Raw genomic sequence first — 20,935 nt, forward strand, 5'->3', positions numbered from 1 at the left:
AAATATAATTATGGTCCATAATCATACAGCTTTGCAATAAAATGTTGAGGAATATTTTGCAACAAATACATTTGCATTGACCAGATAAGAATTACTTTCTGCAAATAAGAGAGGAGGGTGCCAGCGGTGAGCTGCATGCATCTCTTAAGACAATGATGAAGCACAGCTCGTAAAAGAGAGTTTATAATATGAAAACTACACAGGGCATAATTCTCTGTGCTATTTCACCAAAAGAGACTCACTATCAGAAAGCATAATTAAAATCTCTCAATAGGTAATGACAAACAAAAAGCAGACCTCACAAGAAAACACACATAAGGATTCTTTTGGCTCCAGTGTAATTCCAGCCTCCTACTTCCATTAAGGCGGGGGGGAAAAAGACCCATATGCTGAATTTAAGGGAGAAAAAAAATTGGAATTCTTAAATTAGCCCAAGATTCAAGAGCTACATTTTTTTATTTTCACTAAAAAAATGGGACATTACAACTTTAATCATTTCCCTCCATTTCAGGCTTATTCTTTCCCCAGGGAATAGCTGCAGCTTTATGCAGTAGACTGTTACAAATTCAGTATAACTAATTCAAAAGGATCTTCTAGTAGTTTTTGATTGGAACAACAGCTGCAACAGTGAGCAGTAATTTTGAAACTGCTGCTCACTGTTTTATTTTACATCTCTCAAATCAAGCAAGACGCCATTTGACAGCTGGAGCAGAATGAAGAAGTTCTGGAGAAAACGTTAGGCAGTTTCTGCAGTATGTCTTGGCAATTATGGAGTCAAGAGGGCCCAATCCCACTAGTGAAGTCAACTGGACTTCTACAAGTGATCTCAATAGGAACAGGACAGGGCTTGGAAAGAGGATGTGAAACACAAATCTATCACCGTTTCATAAGATAATTGCATATTATGCATAATTTCAGCACTTGAACATCTTAAAATACAATGACAGTGTGTTAAAAGTAGAGTAATTGGCAATAAAGTTGCTAAATTAACTTGGGGGGTAGCCACGCTCGTCTGTAGTGCCACAAAAAACTAGCAGTCCTGTACACCTTAATGACTAACAATTTTATTTGATTAGATAATGAACTTTCATGGGTAAGACCCACTTCTTCAGATTTTAATTTATATCTATTTTCTATATAAATAGTTAATATAATTACTTCTGGCAAGTGCTAATATGGCACATTAAAACTAAAAGTTCAGACACTTCAGTTTGGTAAAATGAGATCAACTTCTGGATCAAAGCTATGTCTGAAATGTCAATCCACACTTGTAAATTGTATTTAGATCCTTAATCCAAAAATTTAACTAAATCCATAAAATGGCTGAGACAGGCACTTCTGGGACTTTTATTTACCTGAAATTAACTATTAAATTAAAACTAGAAGGATGCCAGAAGTTCTGCATAGTGAATGTAAACCTTTGTACTTACAAGGAAAATTTATAATGTACTTTAAAAAAAACTTTTGCAAACATGAATCAAACAGTATGCAGAATGTTATTGCTTAATATTAACTACAATGATCATTTATAGGCACAGTTTTTAAAAAGTATCCCTCTGTATCCCAATATATACTTTATTTTGAGCATGTGTACAAATTTCATACAATATATGAATTAGTAAAAACCAATGCTCTTCTCACTCAGGTCAGATAGAAGTGGGCCTGTCCCATGAAAGCTCATCACCTAATAAATTATTTTGTTAGTCTTTAAAGTGCTACTGGACTACTTTTTTGTCTTCATAGTATATATACTAGCACAGCTTTCTCTCTGTTACAGGTCAGATATGGTTCAGTCAGTCACAAAACAAGCCTATATAAATGATCTGACCTCACTAATGAGCATAGCCACTACTCTGAAAGGTGTATAGTGAAACCCATTGTTTCATTTTACTAGCTATGCAAAAAAAATGCTTTTGTTGTTATTGAGTATTGTTCTTTGAGAAACAAGCTAAGATCAACAAACTGATCTTACAGAAGAGTCACACCAAATGCAGTGGTAAAGGAACCTGACCAATATTTAAATATTAAGTCACCCACTTTATTTCTACTAGAAATGCTAATATTTCAGAAAGTTCTGTTTAATCCATTTTGCTGCCTTTGAACTGTTCAGGTACTCTGAGATCTTATACATTTCCAATAAGCAAACAATAACTATATGAGTCATGCAGACTTCATCTGAAATTTCACTTAGACTAACTGAAGCCAAATTTAAAGCTAAATAATGAAAATTACTGAGTGTCTGAAACTTTGCTAAAGTAATGCAAGCTCTGCCACAGAGGTCCAGAATTTTGGCAAGAGGCCACTTGGAAACTTACTCAGACTACCTGCAGTTCCGTATGGTTCATAGGCCACTTTTGTTCAAACTCCTAAATGCCTTAAAGTCAGAGCCAATTTGGGGATGCTTACAAAAGAAAAAGAAAGAAAAAGGGGGCAGGGGAAGCAGCATGATATTAGGACAGATACTTCCTAAAGGAAAAAAAGCTAATGGCTGTCGATGAAGCTTTGTGAACCTGAAAAGAAAGCAAGTCAAGTGTAAGTGATGCTTTATACAGGCTAGCTGTAGCTTTCTTTGATAACTTTTCGGTAAGGATGATGGTGCAGATTTTCAGAAGCTAATACTGGGACTATGTATGTAGGCTACAGTTACACTACAGTGAACTGTCAGCAAAACTCACTGTTGGAAGTTCCCAAGAAAACTTCCGTCGACAGAGTGAGGCCACATGTAAAAGCCAATTGGAAGAGTGCTCCACTCTGCCCAGCTGTTCTCTCGACAAAACAGACATCCGGAAGCACAGCAGACAGGGCTGCACATTGTTGTGGACACCCAGTCTGTTTAGAGAAGGGCCCCCCAGAGCATCCACACAGCTTTTTTGTTGACAGAATCTGCCAACAGCAGCGTTATGCCTCATGGCTGAGAGGCAGAATGCTGCTGGCAAAAGTGCTGAGTCTTGTCGACAAACTGTCAATACAACACATTTTGCGTGTTGATGTTCCATGAGTTTTGTCAGCAAAACTCATCGGTGCAACCGTAGCTGTATAGTATATACGTACATGATATTCACAAGGCCAGAGAGACTGAATCTTTGCTTCTCACTGTCTCATAAGAAGGGCTAAAGGACTTTAGGATTAAGTAGATTGGCACTTTTGCACTTGCTTGCCTTGTATGTCATGGCAGCACATCCATAAGCATGGGAGACAAGCAGTGTCCCCTAAAACAAGTAAATGTGGGCACAAGTTCCACAGAACAGCAGATATCTGCTAGGGACAGATATCCAAAATAGGAAACTTGGTTCCAATTCTGCTGTCTTTCACTGAGCTTCCCAAAGCTGTCTGGTAGATCAGGATCAGGGTTGAGGTACACGCATTTTTCATCAGCATTATCAAGAAAATAATTAAAGATCTGGAGAGCTGGATTTCCATTTGTTTCAGACTCATAGACTATGTTTTCAAAGTTACCTCTAAATGTGCACCTAAAATATTTTCAAAATAAAATCCACATTTGCAATGCAAACAGAGACAATCAGAAGTATTTACTCCAGCATCTAATATGTCTCGCTGCAGAACGTTTCTCTTGATATTTATTGTACATTCCTCCTTCTCTAATTTCATATCATTACTTCAAGTAGTTCCCCTTTGTATCAGTCTGAAAAATTCTCCTCCTCCTTAGAGCCCACACTCTTAAAATTTGTAGGCAGTTATGTCCCACGTAGTCATGACTTAGCCAAGATTCAGAGATTTAGGGTGAAACCCTGGCTCCACTGAAGTCAATGGCAAAATTCCCACTGACTTCAGTGGGACCAGGATTTAACTCATAGTTCCTTTAATCTTTTCTCATATGTCAATCCTTCAGACACTTAATCTTTTTTATTTTTTGGTCTCCTCTGAACTCTCTCCAGTTTGTCTGTATCATTCTGGAAATAAGATACACTGGACTGGATGATATATTATATAGCAACCTTTCCTCAGTAGAAATCAATATAGTATTTTTATATACGCTACCCAGGAAAAACTACAATTAAAAAAAGAATATAGACTAAGATGACTATCTCTCTGTTACTATACAATAAAAAAGCATTAAGGTTGCAAAGCAAAGCATTCAGATGATAAGAAATGCCAAAATGAAGGCTCTCTGAGCAACCTTATTTCAGCCTTAATTGTTCATATACATTATCAAGCACCCTCCAATTAAATCCCAGTTTATCACAAGAGCCCCTGCCTTAAGATGGACAGTGCTTACTTAATGATCAACCATTTTCCTTCTCATTGCAGTGCCATAACTAGCTAATTTTGCACCTGAGGCAAGAATATAAACTTGTACCCCCTCATGTTTTTATATTCACAGTCATTATTTCATAGGAAAAGGGAAAATACATTAATAATAAAATAATAAGACAATTATCATGCGTTATAGTTAATTATTATTTTATGATTATAGTTAATCTGAATTGTGGTGGGGAAGGGCACTCATCCCCAAACCGCCCCCTCCCCACCTGCAGTTAAACCCCACACCCTCAGAGGCTGGAGGGGGTCACACATGGGTGCTGGGGAGTCACACATGGAGGATGAAGTGGAGTAATAAAGGTTTGAAGAGGTCACACATGGAGGCTGGGGAGTCATACACAGAGGATGGTGTGGAGTAACAGAGGGGTCAGAGGGTCACACACATAGGATGGGGTAGAGTAACATGGGGCGGGGGGTCACACACGGGGCTGTGAGGTGGGGTGACACAGGGGGTGAGGGGGGTCACACATGGAGGGGGTGGGGGGGACAGCTGCAGGTACCAGGGCAGGCTGCATGGCAGGAAGCAGGAGGATGGGTGCCAGGAGTTGCTCCTCTCCTGATTGCACCTCTGCTCTGTTTGCTGCCCCAGTGCTAACCCTGTCCCCTGCCTCCCAGCGCAATGGAGACATGCAGCCAGCAGGCAGTGTGGCCAAGGCGAAAGGGAAGGAGACCAGGAACCGACTCCAAGCCCCATGCCCACTACCGATTACCGTGGACCCCGCACTCCAGTGCTATGTCCCCAGACCCACCCCCTGTCTAAAACCCCACATTCCCCCAAGCCACCTCTCCTCGCCCCTACACCCCACCTGCAGTGCGTTCCCATTGCCGCTGCTGCTGCCTCCTCCTCCTCCTCCTCCTCTGCACAGCTCCCACTGCAGCACGGTCAGTTCCCACCTTGCCGCACTGCCTGAAATGGAACTCAGTTTAATTGGTTTAACTGTCAGACGTTAAACCAATTAAACTGAGTTTCATTTCAGGCAGTGCGGCAAGGCAAGGCCGGGTGGGGAGGCGGCAGAGCAGGAATCAGCCGGAAGGAGCAGTGTAACGAGCCGCAAATGGGTCTTCATGAGACACATGCAGGTTGGTCGGAGCTGCCCAGATGGCTAACTGCACTCCTGAGCTGTGGCACCTCGGGTGAGTGCCTCCATCACCTCACCCTTGTTAGGGTCCTGCTTCATTATTCAGTATATGGCCCTATTCCTTAGTTCAAGGCTAGGGAACCTACAGCCTGTGGACTGGATACAGCCAGTGGCTTTCTTTGATCTGGCTCCTGAAACTCTAGCTTCCCATTCCCTCCCCCACAGCAGGACAAACCAGCGCAGGGGCTCCAGCCATGCGGGCAGGGGGCACGGAGGTTTGGCATTCCCTGTGTGGCTGGAGAGCCAGTGGTAGCTCCCCACTGCTGAGGGAGGGAAACCCGAGACTTGCAAGCCAGATCGGGACATGCCACTGGCCACATCTGGCCCTCAGGTGCTGCCTGGTGGAAGGAGGAAGTGACACTGTGCAGGGAACTCCCGCACAAGGAAACTCCACCCCTGTCACTCCAGATACATGCCTCCAACCCCTATTCCCTCCCACACTCTCTGCCTGCCCAGCCCCCAGCCCTCTCTTGCACCCATCTCCTGCCCAGCCCTTTCAGCCCCAAGCCTTGTGGGGACCATAAAATCTACTAGCCCTGGGCCCCCAGAATATTTAATCCAGCCCTGGTGGGAGCCCTCAGCCTTGGCATGCCCTCATCAAGGCTGAAGTGTGAGGGGAATCCTGGTCCTGAACTGCATGTATGAGATGAGTGTCTCTTTTTTTTCTGCTTATCAGTTGGGGACCATGTCTGTGAGGTTTTTTTTTTTCCTTCTCATTCACATGCGGCCCCCAGCTGATTTTTCTGTGGGTCAAGGGGCCTGACCCAACCCTGACCTAGGTACTACAAACTATTCAAACCCTGCTCTTCTGAAAGAAAATTAATTCCCCGCATTCCCAGGATTTTTTTATAGTGCTTATCATTGTAATATACGTGTGTTTCAATTTATTTTCAGAACACCTCTGAGACAAAGAGGTATTTATTACAGATGGGGAACTGAGGCACAGAGAGATTCAGATCAAACGTATCCACTAATTTTGAGTGTGATACCTAGGATCTGATTTTTCAGAGTATGTAGCATCAGATAACACATTATATTCACGAGCACAGCTTCTGCTGTCTTTCATTTGCAGCTTTGGGTAATCAGTGTGTAGTGAGTCAGTATGGCCTCCTGCTCATATTGGTGTTACTGGGGGGTGGGGTGGGCAGGCATGGCCTGCCCATGGCTAAAAGGCCCCTCTCACAGTGAGGGGGGGCCCACTAAAAAACACCCAGTCACCAAACGAATACGGGGGACAACAAAGGAAAAAACAGGGACGGGAGTGAGGGTCAAAGGTTTAGAACGAGGGAGCCGGAAGGGGATACCGAGCAGAGGACCCCGGACAGCGCCCACCGCTCCTCGAAGGTATCCAGGGAGTTGGTGGATGCCGCCCAGAGGAACTCTGTTCGGATTCGTGAGCGAAGGGAGGAACAGAAGTAGGCCTCACAGTCGCAGGTCGCCCCCTCTGCCAGCCTCCTCTCCCTGGTTTTGTAGATGGCCATTTTGGCCATGGCCAGGAGGAGGCAGACGAGGAGGTCCCACGACTTTGTGGGGCCGCGGATGGGGTGTGACAAGATAAGGAGGTGCGGGGAAAAGTGCAGCCAGAACCTCAAGAGGAGGTTCTGGAGGAGCCGGAAGAGGGGCTGCAGCCTGGCGCACTCAACATAGATGTGCGCCAGGTTCTCCCTCATGCCGCAGAAGGTGCAGGTGTCTGGGATGGGGGTGAACCGCGCCAGGTACACGCCCATGCTCACCGCTCCATGGAGGATTCTCCAGCTGATGACCCGGCGGGCCGCGGGACCAGGGTGGAATAGAGGCTGGCCCACCGGGGCTCCCCACCCTCCGATGGCGGCAAGAGGTCCCGCCACTTGTGGTCGGGGCGGGACACGAGGGTGGGGAAGTGGAGCGTGTGAAGCACGAGCGCGTACAGAAGATGTCTAGGCGCGGTTCGGAAGGGGACCGGCTGCAAGGTATACAGCTGGCTGAGGTGGTGGAGGCTGCGGGGCGGGCAGGATCGCGAAGCCGGGGGCCCACGGAGAGGTCCGGAGGGCTAGGAGTGAGAGGGGGGCAGGGTGCACCCTCTCGCAGGACCCGGCCGAGGTAGACGTGAGCAGTGGGCGGCAGGGCGGCCTTCACCTCCTTGAGTACGCGACGGGGGGAGCGTAGGTTGGAGAGCCCCATGCGCTGGGCGAGCGACGGGGCCTCCATCCAGTCTCCCCGGTCGTAGTCCAGGAGGTCTCCGACCCTGGTGATTCCACCTAGGACCAACCTCCGGCGCACCTCGGGAGACTCCGCCGCCTGCACACGAAGGTGGGGGTTGTGTAGCAGGGGCTCCGTGAGGAGGTCTTCCCCCGTGGTGGCCCCTAAGGACCTGGAGGCTGCGAGCAGCCGCCAAGTGCGGAGGAGGTCCTGGTAGAAGGCCGGCAGCTCCGAGAGGCCTTGCGGACGGTCTCTCCAGGATAAATAAAAGAGCTGCCGGTCATATCGGAGCCCTCGGTAACGGCGGAGGAAAGCGTGCGCCAGCGTACTCCATGCTGGACTATCTGCACTGTTGGTGTTGGTGTTGAGGAGTCCCTGCAGGGCCCGGAGGCGGAAGACATGGACCTGAGTGCGCATGCAAGTCAGGCCCTGTCCCTCCTCCTCCGGGGGTAGGTGGAGTACCCCTGCAGAGACCCAGTGCAGTCCTGGCCAGAAAAACTCCAGGATTAACTTCTGGAGCTGGTCCAGGAACTTTGGGGGTGGGACCAGGGTGCTGAGGCGGTACCAGAGCATGGACAGGACTAGTTGGTTCAGCACCAGTGCTCTCCCCCATAGGGAGAGACACTGGAGCAGCCCTGCCCACCTCCGCAACCGCTCAGCGACCCTGCCCTCTAAACCCTGCCAGTTTTCCGGCGGAGAGGGATGCGTGGCGGATAGAAAGACGCCTAGATAGAGCAGCGGACCCGCGCTCCACCGGATGGCCTGAAGCGCGGGCGGGAGGCGGCTAGTCTGCCATCCAGTCCCGACCACCAGGCCAGAGCTCTTGACCCAGCTGACCCGGGCGGATGAGGCTGCCGAGTAGATGGCTTGGCAAGCCTCCAGACGCGCCAGGTCTCCCGGGTCCTGAACCACGAGAAGCACGTCGTCGGCATACGCCGACAGGACCAGCCACAGCCCTGCCTCTGGAAGCACCAACCCCATCAACCTTCGACGAAGGAGACAGAGGAAGGGCTCGATGGCCAGGGCGTAGAGCTGTCCTGAGAGCGGGCAGCCTTGTCGTACTCCCCGTCCGAAGCTGACCGGAGCGGTCAGGGTCCAGTTGAGCTTGACCATGCACTCCGAGGCAGCGTACAGCACCCGGAGAAACCCGACGAAGCGGGGTCCGAACCCGAAGGCCTGCAGGGTGCCCAGGAGATACCCGTGGTCCACCCTGTCGAACGCCTTCTCCTGATCCAAGGACAGGAGGGCGAACGACAGGCCATCCCTACACCCAAACTCTAGGAGATCCCGGACCAAGGACAGATTATGGAGGATGGTGCGGCCCGGGACAGTGTAGGTCTGGTCGGGGTGGACCACGTCCTGCAGCACGGACCCCAAGCGACGGGAGATGGCTTTAGCAATGATCTTGTAGTCCGTGCTGAGGAGCGAGATGGGACGCCAGTTCCTGAGGTCGCGGGGGTCCCCCTTCTTGGGCAGCAGGGTGAGGACGGCACGCCTGCATGACAGGGGGAGGACCCCGCTTTGCAAGGCCTCGGCCCAGACACTGAGCAGGTCTGGGCCGAGGACGTCCCAAAACACGCGGTAAAACTCCACGGTCAGCCCGTCCATGCCCGGGGATTTATTGGTGGGCATGAGGCGGAGGGCTTCCGAGAGCTCGGCCAGAGTGAGAGGGAGCTCTAGCCGGTCCCGGTCGCCCGTGCTGACCGACGGCAGTTGGTCCCAGAGCACCCTGCAGGCATCAGCGTCGGTCGGATCCGGGGAGAAAAGGGTGGCGTAGAAGGCGCGAGCCCTCTCACGCATCTCCACCGGATCCGTAAGAGGGGTGCCATCCTCCGCAAGGAGGCAGAGGATGTGTTTTTTGGCACCCCTCTTTTTCTCCAGGGCGTAGAAGAAGCGGGAGCCGCGGTCCATCTCCCGGAGGAGTTGGATTCGCGACCTCACCAAGGCCCCCTGTGGCCGGAGGGCGTCGAGGGCCCTGAGCTCGTCCCTCTTCTCCTGGTACATGCTGCAGAGGGATGGATCTCTGGGGCTGGCGGCTAAACGCCTCTCCAGCTCAAGAACCTCCCGTTCCAGCTGCCCTATCAGCGCATCCCGCCGCCGGCTGGCCCCCCGAGTATAGTCACGGCAGAAGAGCCGCGCGCGCACCTTTCCCAGATCCCACCACCGCTGTGCCAAGGGAAAGGCACGCCGTTGCTCACGCCAGGCCAGCCAGAACTCCCGGAAGGATGCCACGAAGCCCACGTCCTCCAGCAGGCTGTTATTGAAGTGCCAGTAGGCCGACCCCCGCTTCCCCAGCGAGAGGGAAGCCTTCACGGCCACCAGGTGGTGGTCCGAGAAGGGGGCCGGTCGCACGCTGGAGGCGTGGGCCCGGGAGAGATGGTGCCGCGAGATGTAAATGCGGTCCAACCGGGAGTGTACGGATTTATGGCCCACCACTCGGACGTAGGTAAAACCAGTGTCCTCGTCCGGGTGGTGGCTGCGCCAGACGTCCACCAGGGAGCGATGGATGAGAAGCTCCCTGAGGACGCCCGCAGAGGCCTGGCAATGCTCGGTCCCCGTGCGGTCCCGCTCCTTGAGGGTGCAGTTGAAATCCCCGCCGAGGACCAGGCACTCGCGAGGATCGATGGTGTCGAGGAAGGCTGCTGCCTGCCAGAAGAAGGGTGTTCTCTCCGGGCCAAGTGTCAGGGCATAGACATTGACGAGATGGAGAGGCAGCCCCTCCACCCGCACCCGGAGATACAGCAGGCGGCCGGGCACAACCTCGACGCTCCCCAGCACCTCGGGCTGCAGGTCTGGGGAGAACAGGGTCGCCACCCCGGCCCAGTGGGCCGAGAGGTGACTAAAGTGGACCCCGTCTCCCCACTCCAGCCGCCACTTAGCTTCGGCAGCTGGGGTAGTGTAGGTCTCCTGTAGGAAGGTGACCGAGTACCCCCACTCCCGAAGGAAGGAGAGCACTTGGCACCTACGGAGACCTGACCCGCAGCCCCTGGCAAAGATGATCGGCGCCATTTGGAGGGCTGGGGAGGATCCTCGCCAGAGGGAGTACCGACGGTTCCCGTGGGGCCGCGCAGCAAACCGTGACCAACCCCGAAGGTGACGAAGGCGTCACGGAAGCTGCGGGCCCGTTGGTAAGCTGTGGCGTCCCTCCTCCCGGTCCCCTTGCCCTCCTTGAGAAGGGCCCTCACGGATTCCAAGATGGTATGAAAGTCCCCCCAGCGCTGGAGGGCGAGAGCAACCTTGTTCTTGGAGCCACGAATGTCCTCCAAGAACCGGCGCATCTCTCCCACCAGCGCATGGGGTGCCGAGGCCTCGGGGTCTCCAGTACCCGTCGGCCTTGTGTTCCTTTGGGCCCCACGGCCACAGAAAAGATTGGGGTGGGGACTGGGGTCTGGTTTTGGGGGGGATGAGGGCGGCAGAGGGAGAGCAGCCCCGGAAGTGCTGGGAGAGGGCGATGTAGGGGGGGCCTCCCGAGGGATTACGGTCTCGGGGGCAGGTATGAGTGGGCAGGGATCAAAGGGAGGGGTAGGAGGAGGAGGGGTGGGGGTGGGGGCAGGGGGGATGAGACTCATCAGGGGAAGGGAAGGTTCATGAGGGGGAGGGAGAGGGGGTAGTGGGGGAGGGGGAGGAGGAAAAGGAGGGAGTGGAAGGAGAGGAGGGTCTGGAGGGGGTAGGATTGCAAGTTCTGGGGCGGGGCGTTAGCTGGGAGAAGGTACGGGGATGATGGCAGGTGATGGGGCTAAGATGGGAGCAGGGGCGGGGATATGGACAGAAGGTGTCTCGGGAGGAGGGGCTTCCTCAGATGGGGGGCGGGGGAGGGGGGGAGGGGCGAGGTGCCGACATGCTCGGCAGGAGGTGCCAACTGGTCGAGGGGGTGGGTGTCAGGGTCTTTAGTTTCGGGGCCGAAGGCGGGGGACATGGGAAACTCTGCTTCCCCCAGGGTGCCCAGGGGCTGGCCGACTCCCGCGGGGAGGTCATCCCTAATTAAGGGGGGGGTCGCCTCCTAGGACGTCCCAAGGCAGAGGGAGGTGGTAATTGAGGGGTCGCTGGTAGATGGGGAGGGGGAGAGTGAAGGGGGTGGGGGTGAGTGGATGGACGGCCCACAGGCCTCCAGTAGGAGGCTGTCCACGTCCAGGGCCACTGGGGTGAGGCCTAGGGCCTCGACCTCCTGCGAGAGGAGGGCGAGGCCGGGGCTCACCTCCTCCGGATGCTCCGCAGCGGCAGTCTGGGTGGCGGCTGGAGGGGTGTCGGGGGAGGGCACGGGCGCAGAAAAGGCCTTCTCAGCCTCCTCAGGCTCTGGCTCCGGGGCAGAGGGGATGTTACCTTTCTTAGGCGCCACCGCGGCAGCCCCCGTCGCCCCCGGCAGATGATCAGTAGCCGGGGGTTCGGCAGGTGGGTCTGGGCTGGCAGTTCTTTTTAGTGCTTTGCGCGGTGCCTCCACCCTGTCCTCCGACAGGGTGGGGTGCCGGGTGCGCGCACTTTTTTTCTTTCGTTTCCCCCCCACCAGCACCCAGCCCTCCGAGGAGGCGGGCTGGGCAGTAGAGGAGGAGGGACGACCCGCCCCGGGACAGGCCCTCTTCTGGTCCTGCCGCTGGCCCCGCCTCCCTCTCCTCCGCAGGCCCGGCTCTTGTGCCCGCTCGGGCGCCAGCGCCTGCTTCTTCTTGCCCGGCACCATGCGGCCGGGCATCCTCCGACGCCCAAGCGGCGATGGATCTGTCCGGGACGAGAGGAGGAGGGTCGGTCCCAGGGCCTGTCGCGGTCGGGGTGCCGCCGATCTCGTGGCTGACGCCCCCTGGGTCGGAGGAGGTCCCGGGCTCCCCTTCATGCCGGGCCAGGGGGCAATCCCTCTGGACGTGCCGTGCCGCCCGGCATATAAAGCACCGGGCCTCCCCCAGGGTATAGAAGACCCGGTACTGGGCCCCTTGATAGGGCACCAGTATAGTCCCCTCCTGGGCCACCCCGCCCTGTGCTGCCACCGGCGGCAGTTGGACCCGGGCCTGCCGGCGGAAGGAGAGCACGTGCCGTAGGGCGGGGTCTTTACAGCCTAGGGGGAGGGGACTCAGGACCGTCAAAGGCCGGCCCAGGGCGGTGAGGAAGGGCAGAAGGGCGGAGTTGGGAAGGAAGGGTGGAACAGATGAAAAAACCACCCGCACGCCCAGGTCTTCCAGCGGCTCCAGGTGCACGTGCACGCCCCCAACCGCCAGGCCCCTCCACCGCCTCCTGGGTGGCGGCCTCCGAAGCCAGGAAGAAGACGATCTTCCCGAACATCCGGGAGGCCGCCACCACGGCCGCGGGCCCCACCACCCGTGCCAACGCCCGCACGTAGGTCTCCACGTGGGGCGAGGCAGCCACCAGGAGGCAGCGGACTCCGTGCCTCCTGGTGAGCGCAGGGAAGGGGCCGCGACCGTTGGGGATGGTAGTCCCGGCAGGGGCGGAAGGAGTAGGGTGCGGGGCACCGGCCGCCGCCTGGGCGTACAACCTGGGGGCCGAGAGGTAGGGGCCCCCAGGAGCGGTGGAGGGAGCAGGGGGAAGGGAAGAAGGGGAGGCTGCACTAGGTGTTTGGGCAGCCTGGGGGAGAGTCCCCGCCACGGGAGGTTTGGCCTTCCGGGCGGGGCTCTTGCCCTTTCTTTTCCCCTGGCCCTTCCTGCCCTTTTGGGGGGGAGGGTTTGGGGCTGGGTCGCCAGGGGGCGCTGCGGCGGAGGCAGTAGGAGCCCCGGAGCCTGCGCCCGCACCCTCAGCCAACATGGTGGTAGAATTCTGGGCAGCCCTGGACAAGTGGGCCGCCGTTTCAGGGATAGGAGGGGTGACAGTGGAGGGGAGAGGGAGGGAGGGGTCACCAGATGACCCTCCAGTGGGTGTGGGGGTCATGGTGGTGGGTTTTTAAGATGGGGGAAGTTTGTTGGGGGTGGGGGCCTTTAAGAAAGAGCGGGGGAGGGGGAGGAGAGTGGAAGGGAAGGAAGGAGTGAGGCGTGGCTGCGCCTCCCCCACTGGCCGGGCTGAGGACCCAGTCAGATGGGGGAAGGGCAGAGCAAGGGGAGTGAGGTCAGGGAAAGGGAGACACAAAAAAGGCCACAACTCCCAGCACAAGATGGTAAGATGGCTCCTGTTTCTGCACTGGGATGTGGAGGGAATCAAAGTTTGTGTGGGTGGGTGGGGGGCTCGGCTCAGGCGCTTAAATAAACAAAAAAAGGGGGGGAAGGGGCGTGGGCATGTGGGGGGGCGAAGGAGGAGGCACAGCCAACTTAGGGGGGATGGCGGGGTTAATGGGGGGAGGGGTTGCCCACGTGCGCCTGAGGGGTGGGCCCGTAGCAGCTGCTGCAGAGCCTCGAGATGACAGGGGGAGAAGGAAGGGGCAGCTGATTGGAGGGGCCCAGGTGGAGGGGGCCCCAGCGGCAGCTGGGTGTGGGAGGGGCAGTAGGGGAGGGGGTGGCTGCAGGGGTGGGGCAGGGACCACGCCCTAACACCCCACCCCTGGCTATGCAGCCCCCCCCCCGGAGCCCCAGTGGAGAGGGGCCCTGCCCAAACTCACCCCTCCCCAAGCCACTCCACAGGAGGCTGTGTGGAGGGAGCCCAACCGCCGCTTTGAGGAAGCCCCCTACCTTCTCCAGGTGGTGAGGATGCAGCAGCTGCTAGATGGAAGGTGGGCCCAAATGGGGGGCCACCAGTTTCTCCCCCAGAAGATGGAAAAAGGGGGGGGGCCCTGCTGTAGGGCAGGGGGCAAGAGTCCCCCACCCTCCACCCACCCAGCAGCTCCTAAAAGAACTGGGTGGGGGTGGGGGGGAGAAAGATAGAGCCTGCCTGCCCGAGGCAGGAGGGAGGCTGACCCCAGAAGCGGGGGCGGCGGGGAAGGCAGCCCTGCGGGGGCTTCAGGCAGCCAAGGCCGGCCAGCCCCCGGTAGCTCGCCTTCCGGCCATGGGATGGGGGTCCCACGGCAGCAACAGCCCTGCAGGAACACCCACAGCAGGCCTCCTGCTGACTCAGAGGCAGAGGAGCCTGCGCAGAGGCCCTGGTGGGCAGGTCCGGAGCCAGAACACCAGAGGCTCGCCCCTCAGAGGGCAGGGCCCAGGGCTAGAAAGCCCAAGGGCAGGGCTCGGGACCCATTAAAGCCTGGGCCTCTGGGCAGGGAGGAGGCTCCTGCACGAGCTTCCTGGCGCCAAGGGCAGAGGGCCTGTTGCTGCCCAGCCCTGCCAGAGGAGCAAGCCCCCAGCAGCCCTGAACAACCACGGATCCAGATGCCCCAGGGGGACTACCCAGACCTGCCAGGACCCTCACGCCGGAAGAGACCCCCCGCCTTGGAGGAAGCCCCAGACGCGGCCAGATCGGCGAGGGTGAGCGACTCTGAGGTCCCAGGAGCAGCCTGCCCCAGAGTCCCAGTGAACCGCTGCAGCTCTCAGGCCCAGGATCGCCTCGAGCCCACCACACTACCGCCGCCAGACTACCCCAATGACATCGACATGAGCAACTGGCCGGAGCCCCTGAAGGTGGACGAGTTGGAGGAGACCGACCCTGCGGGACGCCCTGACCAGATGGACTGGGACCTTCCGCCGGTGGAGGTAGAGGTAGGAAGTGGCCCGGGGAACAATGCTCCCGAACCCATGGCAGTGTGTTGCGGCCTGGATCCCCACCGCCATGGTCATGAGTGAGCGACCCCAGGGCCCCGGGCCGGGTCGCAGTGGAGTGGGAGGGCCTGCGACCCCCTACCCCCTCCCTTGACAGGGCCAGCCCATGCTGGGCCTGTGCTCAAACCCTTGGGCTGCTGCCCCGCCCCAAACTGAGGGCTGGGCCTGTGCTCAAACCCTTGGGCTGCTGCCCCGCCCCGAACTGAGGGCTGGGCCTGTGCTCAGATGGGTGTGATGCTGCCCCACCCCGAACTGAGGGCTGGGCCTGTGCTCAGATCGGTGTGCTGCTGCCCCGCCCTGGACTGAGGGCTGGGCCTGTATTGTATTACACTGGTGAACTGCTGCCCTGCCCTGAACTGAGGGCTGGGCCTGGGTTGTATTGCAACGGTGTTATAACCCTTTTTTGATTGCCGCCCCGCCCCTAGGCCAAGGGCTGGGCGTCCCAGGACTCCTACACAGTGCTTCTGAAAAATCAGACCCCAGGATGTCTAGCCAGGCACCTAGAAAATGAGGAACACACAGCTGGGGAGTCGGGAATGGAAAGGAACCTTAACAGGCCATCAAGTCAAGTCCCCTGAGCTCATGGCAGAACAAAGCACCATCTAGGCCATCCCTTACAGGTGTTTGGAGATTTTTAAGAGAGGGATAAGACAATAATGGAGATTTCACAACCTCCCTAGGCAATTTATTATGATAGTTAATCACAATGACAGTTAGAAAGTGCCTTCCTCATGTCCAACTTACACCTTCCTGGCTACAGTTTAAGCCCATAACTTTTTGTCCCATCATCAGGATTAAGAACATTTTTTACTCCCTCCTCCTTGTAACAACTTTTTAGGTATTTGAAAACTGTTACCACATCCCCTCTTAGTCTTCTCTTCCCCAGACTAAACAAACCAAATTCTTTCAACCCTCCCTCATAGGTCATGTTTTCCAGATCTTTAATCATTTTTGTTGCTTTTTTCTGGACTTCTAATTTTGTCCACATCTTTCCTGAAATGCGGCACCCAGAACTGGACACAATACTCCAGCTGAGGCTAATCAGCACACAGTAGAGCGGAAGAACTACTTCTTGTGTCTTGCTTGCAATACTTCTGGCTAATGCATCCCAGAATGATGTTTGCTTTTTCTGAAACCGTGCTACACTGTGGACTCTTATTTAGCTTGTAGTCCACTTTGACCCTTAAATCCTCTTTTTCATTACTATTTCCTGGACAGTCATTTTCCACTTTGTATGTCTGCAACTGATTCTTCCTTCCTGAGTGCTTTGCATTTGCCCTCAATGAATTCATCCCATTTACTTAAACCATTTCTCCAATTTGTCCAGAACATTTTGAATTATAATCCTATCAAAACATTTGCAACCCCTCTGAGCCTGGTATCATGCATGTTTAGTTAGCTTTTCTTTTTACCTTATAGCGGACTTGAAGGTGGGGGAGAGAAGCAAATGGTAGGCAGTGACCTAGGGAGAGTAACTCAGGGCAGACTCTAGAGTGACACCATTGTTGCCCTGTTAGGGCCCAGGGTCAGAGCCTGGTGGAGGGGGAAGATCCATGCACCCCTAACAACTGTCTCTTGTGTAAGTGGTACATAAATCTCATGTCCACTTCACTCTCCCTCTGATAAGAGAGGGACTGGACTGAAAGGCCTTTTCACCAGGAGGTGGCACAAGGTGTGCTACTCACTAGGCTTATTACACAGTCATTACCGAAGATGCTAAAAAGGACCTAGCCCTTGCTGAGATGGAGGTATTCAGAGGAATACCTGGCTTGGGTGGTGCAATTTCTAACATGTGCCCATGACGACAGCAAAGTTCACAGATTTTCCTACTGTCAAGAAAAGACAGGTCACAATTTTGTACCATGGTTTCATATGGGACTGGGAAATAACTGTACAGTTCTATGAATCTGTCATCCAAGCAGGCTTATGTACATTAGAAAAATGGTTTAGAAGAGGGTTTAGGGTATGTAACTATGGCTTTTTTCCTACAGCAGATGCCTCTTTCTTCAAGTAAGCAAGTTAAAGTATACCTATATTTCCCATAGTTCCATTCTATGGTGCTTCTCTCTGTAATTTATTTTTCGTATCTCTGGGCGGAATCTTTTATCTCGATATTTAGTATTGTGGCGCTGATACATCACTATAACCTAATAGGCCAAATTCTCCTTAGATAAGTTCCATGGATATCAATTCAGATAATCTGTTCTTCCTCTCTTTGCACAGAACTGCATGCAGAACGGAGAGATTTTTGCTGTGAGAAATCATGATACAGTCCTAAGCTATTAACTTCGAGAATATTTTCTTACAAGCTGACTTCACCCAACTGCTGGAATGCTATTTTCACTTTCAAATATACAAACTAGATTGTATCTTAAAAACGAAAGCATTTTTTTCATCAATGGAGGTTACAATGGCTTCTTAATCATGACTATTACCAGTTACCTTAGAGCACAGATTTGCTACATATCTTCACAGTTCTGTCTCAAGTGAATTCAAAGCAAAATACAACATGAAGAATACTACCTATGTTGAGGGCTGTTTCTTGTTTGTCCCCTGTCAGGATCCATATCTTGATTTCTGCTTTCAAAAGTGTTGCTATAGTTTCTGGAACTCCGGCTTGAAGGCGGTCCTCAATGGCTGTAGCTCCAAGGAGCAATAAATCCTAAAACAAACACAAGAATTTGAGGGGGTTTTTTCTTTAGGCTTGAAACACACTCAGAAAAGGTCATTAATGACTGTGTGCTGTGCCTCATCACTAATGCAGTATTTTGACAAGACACAAAGAATATACTCATCTACTGATGTAACAATGGGTCTTGGAGATGTGCATTCCTATGTAAGTGTATCTGCACTGCTGATCAGAGAACTTTGGTAGCAGTGTCCGTTAAGCTCACACATGTTCTGTTTCTCCTCTTGCTGCACCCAAAGCTAGTCAGTGTGTGGGGGCAAATCCCCCTCAGTTTCATATCTGCTACAGAGTCATTGACAAAAACTCTGAAGCAGAGGGGAAAAGGGTAGGTTTTGGAGTACCCACAGGGACACACAGCTTGAAGAACTAGCATTATTGCACAAGCGAGTAACTTCTTTGAGTAGTGTCCCTATGGCTGCTCCATTGCTCCTTCTGGCGGGCTGGGGGTCAGAGCAGGGTCTAATACAAACCACATTGCTGTGGAGTCAAAGATGGTGTTGGCGATGGAGTCCCTGGTGATTACATAATGTTCTGTGAAAGTGTGGATTGATACCCGTGTCTCCACTCTACAGATCTCTAAGACAAGGACATTCTTAATGAAGGTGATAGATGAGGAAGTCAACCTAGAGCCTGTATGAACAATCCAGAGCACACAGTCATACTGAAAACTTGGTAACACTATCCGATGTAAGTTGAGACCCACTTGTAAAGCCTTTGGGCTGATATTGCTGAGCCAATGTATTTTTCTTCATCAGAGGGGAAAAGCCTAGGGGACTTCCTGAAAACCCTAGTCCTGTCAAGATAGAAGGCAGGCCTCTCCTGACATCCAGGCATGCAATATGCCCCCCCCCCTTTTGTGTTAGTGAAGCTTGCGGTAAAAGACTGGAAGGTGAATCAACTGATTAATGTGAGACAGGGAGGTCAACTGTGGATGAATTCTGGATGCAGTCTAAGGGTAACCTTGCCTAGGGAGAATACAGTGTAGGGAGGGATGTGCCATCAAAGCAGTTCTCTCTACTATTCTCAAATATCTGTACTGTATTTACATATACCATATTCCTGGAAAGAAACAGACTGTCTATACAACTAGTTAGTGCTACAAACCTGTGCATATTTTTCTGAAATTTTAGGACCACTTCAGGAAAGGGTTTGGACATGTTACAGAAAATCTGGCAGACAAAATACTGCAGAAGTAAAAGCAGCAAACTTTGCCAAATAAAGCCACAGTCTATTTACTAGTATTAACCATAAAAGCATTTTAGTAATTCATTAGCCAAAAGAGAGGGGATTTTTCATACATTTATAATCATTTAACTTAGTCATTTGTAACTTTACAGATAATGTACAGGAAAAAATTCTGTGACAGACCAAATTGTCTTGTGGATTGAGAATTAGAAAAATAAATCTGAAAACTAGAGTGGATACAAAAGGAGAAAAGTGAGAGGGAGTGAGTGAGAGCGAGAGAGAGCAAATGTGTATGTAATATATACATATATTCCAGTAGATTTATTTATTAATTCAACATGTGAAACATTTAGCAAAATAATCAGGTTTGAAGTCTATGGAACTATTCACATGAATAAGGTAAGCCGAATTTTGTCCTCAGCAGCACAAATGTCTGCAGTTTTTACCTTTTCAATGATCTCATAGCACTCCTCCAATTTTTGAGTTCTGTCTTTCAGAATTGTGCTGGCTTCATTATAAACATTTAGCCACTCTTGATAAGAATCTTCTGACAGGTCTGCATATGCGATGCACAGAGTCCTCAAACCTAACAAACAAAATGAAGAGGTTGCACACATTAACCTAATGACAGGGAGGATCAGAGCATTCAAATCCTTCCACTGAATGAACCAGATGATGCTAAACACCCAGCCGGCTCACTGGAGTCAATGATAGTTTTGCATTCATAAAGAAAGCAGAGTCAACCCATAGAAAGGCAAGACAGCTTCCCAGTACAGTTTGGAAATATTTGAATTTTTCCACTAACATAACCTAAATGGGGCAGATTATGAATTAATTCACTCTGGCATAACTCTAACCATGTCCACTGACTACACTGGATTTACACGAGTGTAACCAAGATCAATAGCTGGCTTAACAATCACAAATCTCTCCCTACATTTCAGTATTGCAGTTTAGTAATACAGGAGCAACAACAGGGAGGAGGGATAGCTTAGTGTTTAGAACAGTGTTTCCCAAATGGTGGTCTGCAGGATCCCAGGGTTCTGCGAAGTGAAAATAAAGGATGTGAAAAAATTCTATTACAATAGCTGACTTCTCTTTGGCTCCCTGCCCTGCCGCCGCTGAAACAGTAAAACTAAATTTAATTGGTTTAAGGGCCAGCAGAGGGATCCAGCCATTAAATCAACTGGATTTAGTTCCATTATTTCAGCAGCAGCAGGGCAGGGAGCCACAGAGAGCACTTCACTCATCCCACAACCTAAGTGACCACACTCCTCTGGTGGGTATGGCTTGGCTCACCCCTTCCAGTGGAATACCTCCATACCAGCTTTCCTTCTCTGGGAGCACAAGAGCACCCAAGTAGGCTCCCCAGCCAGTGCCATGAATGGATTAGTCCTGAGGGCGCATTTGGGGCTGAGAAGGTTTAAGTCTGGGGATGGGGGAGTAAGTTTGCAGAGCAAGCTTGGGCACAGGGGTGTAGGCTTGGGGGTCAAGGGGGAACAGAGTCTGGGAAGGGGGTTCCACAAAATTCTTTTGAATTTTGACGGGTTCTGTGGCCAAAGAAAATTGGAAAACACTGGGTTAGAGCATTGGCCTATTAAACCGGGGGTTGTGAGTTCAATCCTTGAGGGGGTCTTTCAAGTGCCTGGGACAGGTTTTAAAAAAGAGAAAACTACCAGGGATAGTGATAGGTCCTGCTGTGAGTGCAGGGGACTAGATGCAATGACCTCTGGAGGTCTCCCTTCCAGTTTTATGAGACATGTATGTCTCATCTAATTTTCCATTTGAGGCTTAAAGCCATCAATGTAAATATTAATTACTGTAAGGCACACAATGCCAATGAAGTT

The 20,935-nt window shown here is 52.6% G+C and overlaps 1 protein-coding gene across 2 annotated transcripts in view; it reads right to left on the reverse strand.

Annotated features, from left to right (window-relative positions):
• The window catches only part of ATP8A2 (ATPase phospholipid transporting 8A2), a 556,173-nt gene that overhangs the window by 419,604 nt on the left and 115,634 nt on the right, over positions 1–20,935 (reverse strand). For both annotated transcript variants that reach the window (XR_012644144.1, XM_074985625.1), the window contains 2 exons: positions 19,535–19,674; positions 17,738–17,876 (listed from right to left, as the gene is read on the reverse strand). Coding sequence is in view for 1 of the 2 variants with exons in the window: in XM_074985625.1 (XP_074841726.1) it covers positions 17,738–17,876; positions 19,535–19,674 (279 nt within the window). In the remaining variant the exon portion in view is untranslated. The remainder of the gene's footprint in view (positions 1–17,737; positions 17,877–19,534; positions 19,675–20,935) is intronic.

The sequence above is a fragment of the Carettochelys insculpta genome, chromosome 1 (genome assembly GCF_033958435.1).
Source record: "Carettochelys insculpta isolate YL-2023 chromosome 1, ASM3395843v1, whole genome shotgun sequence".
Lineage (NCBI taxonomy): Eukaryota > Metazoa > Chordata > Testudines > Carettochelyidae > Carettochelys > Carettochelys insculpta.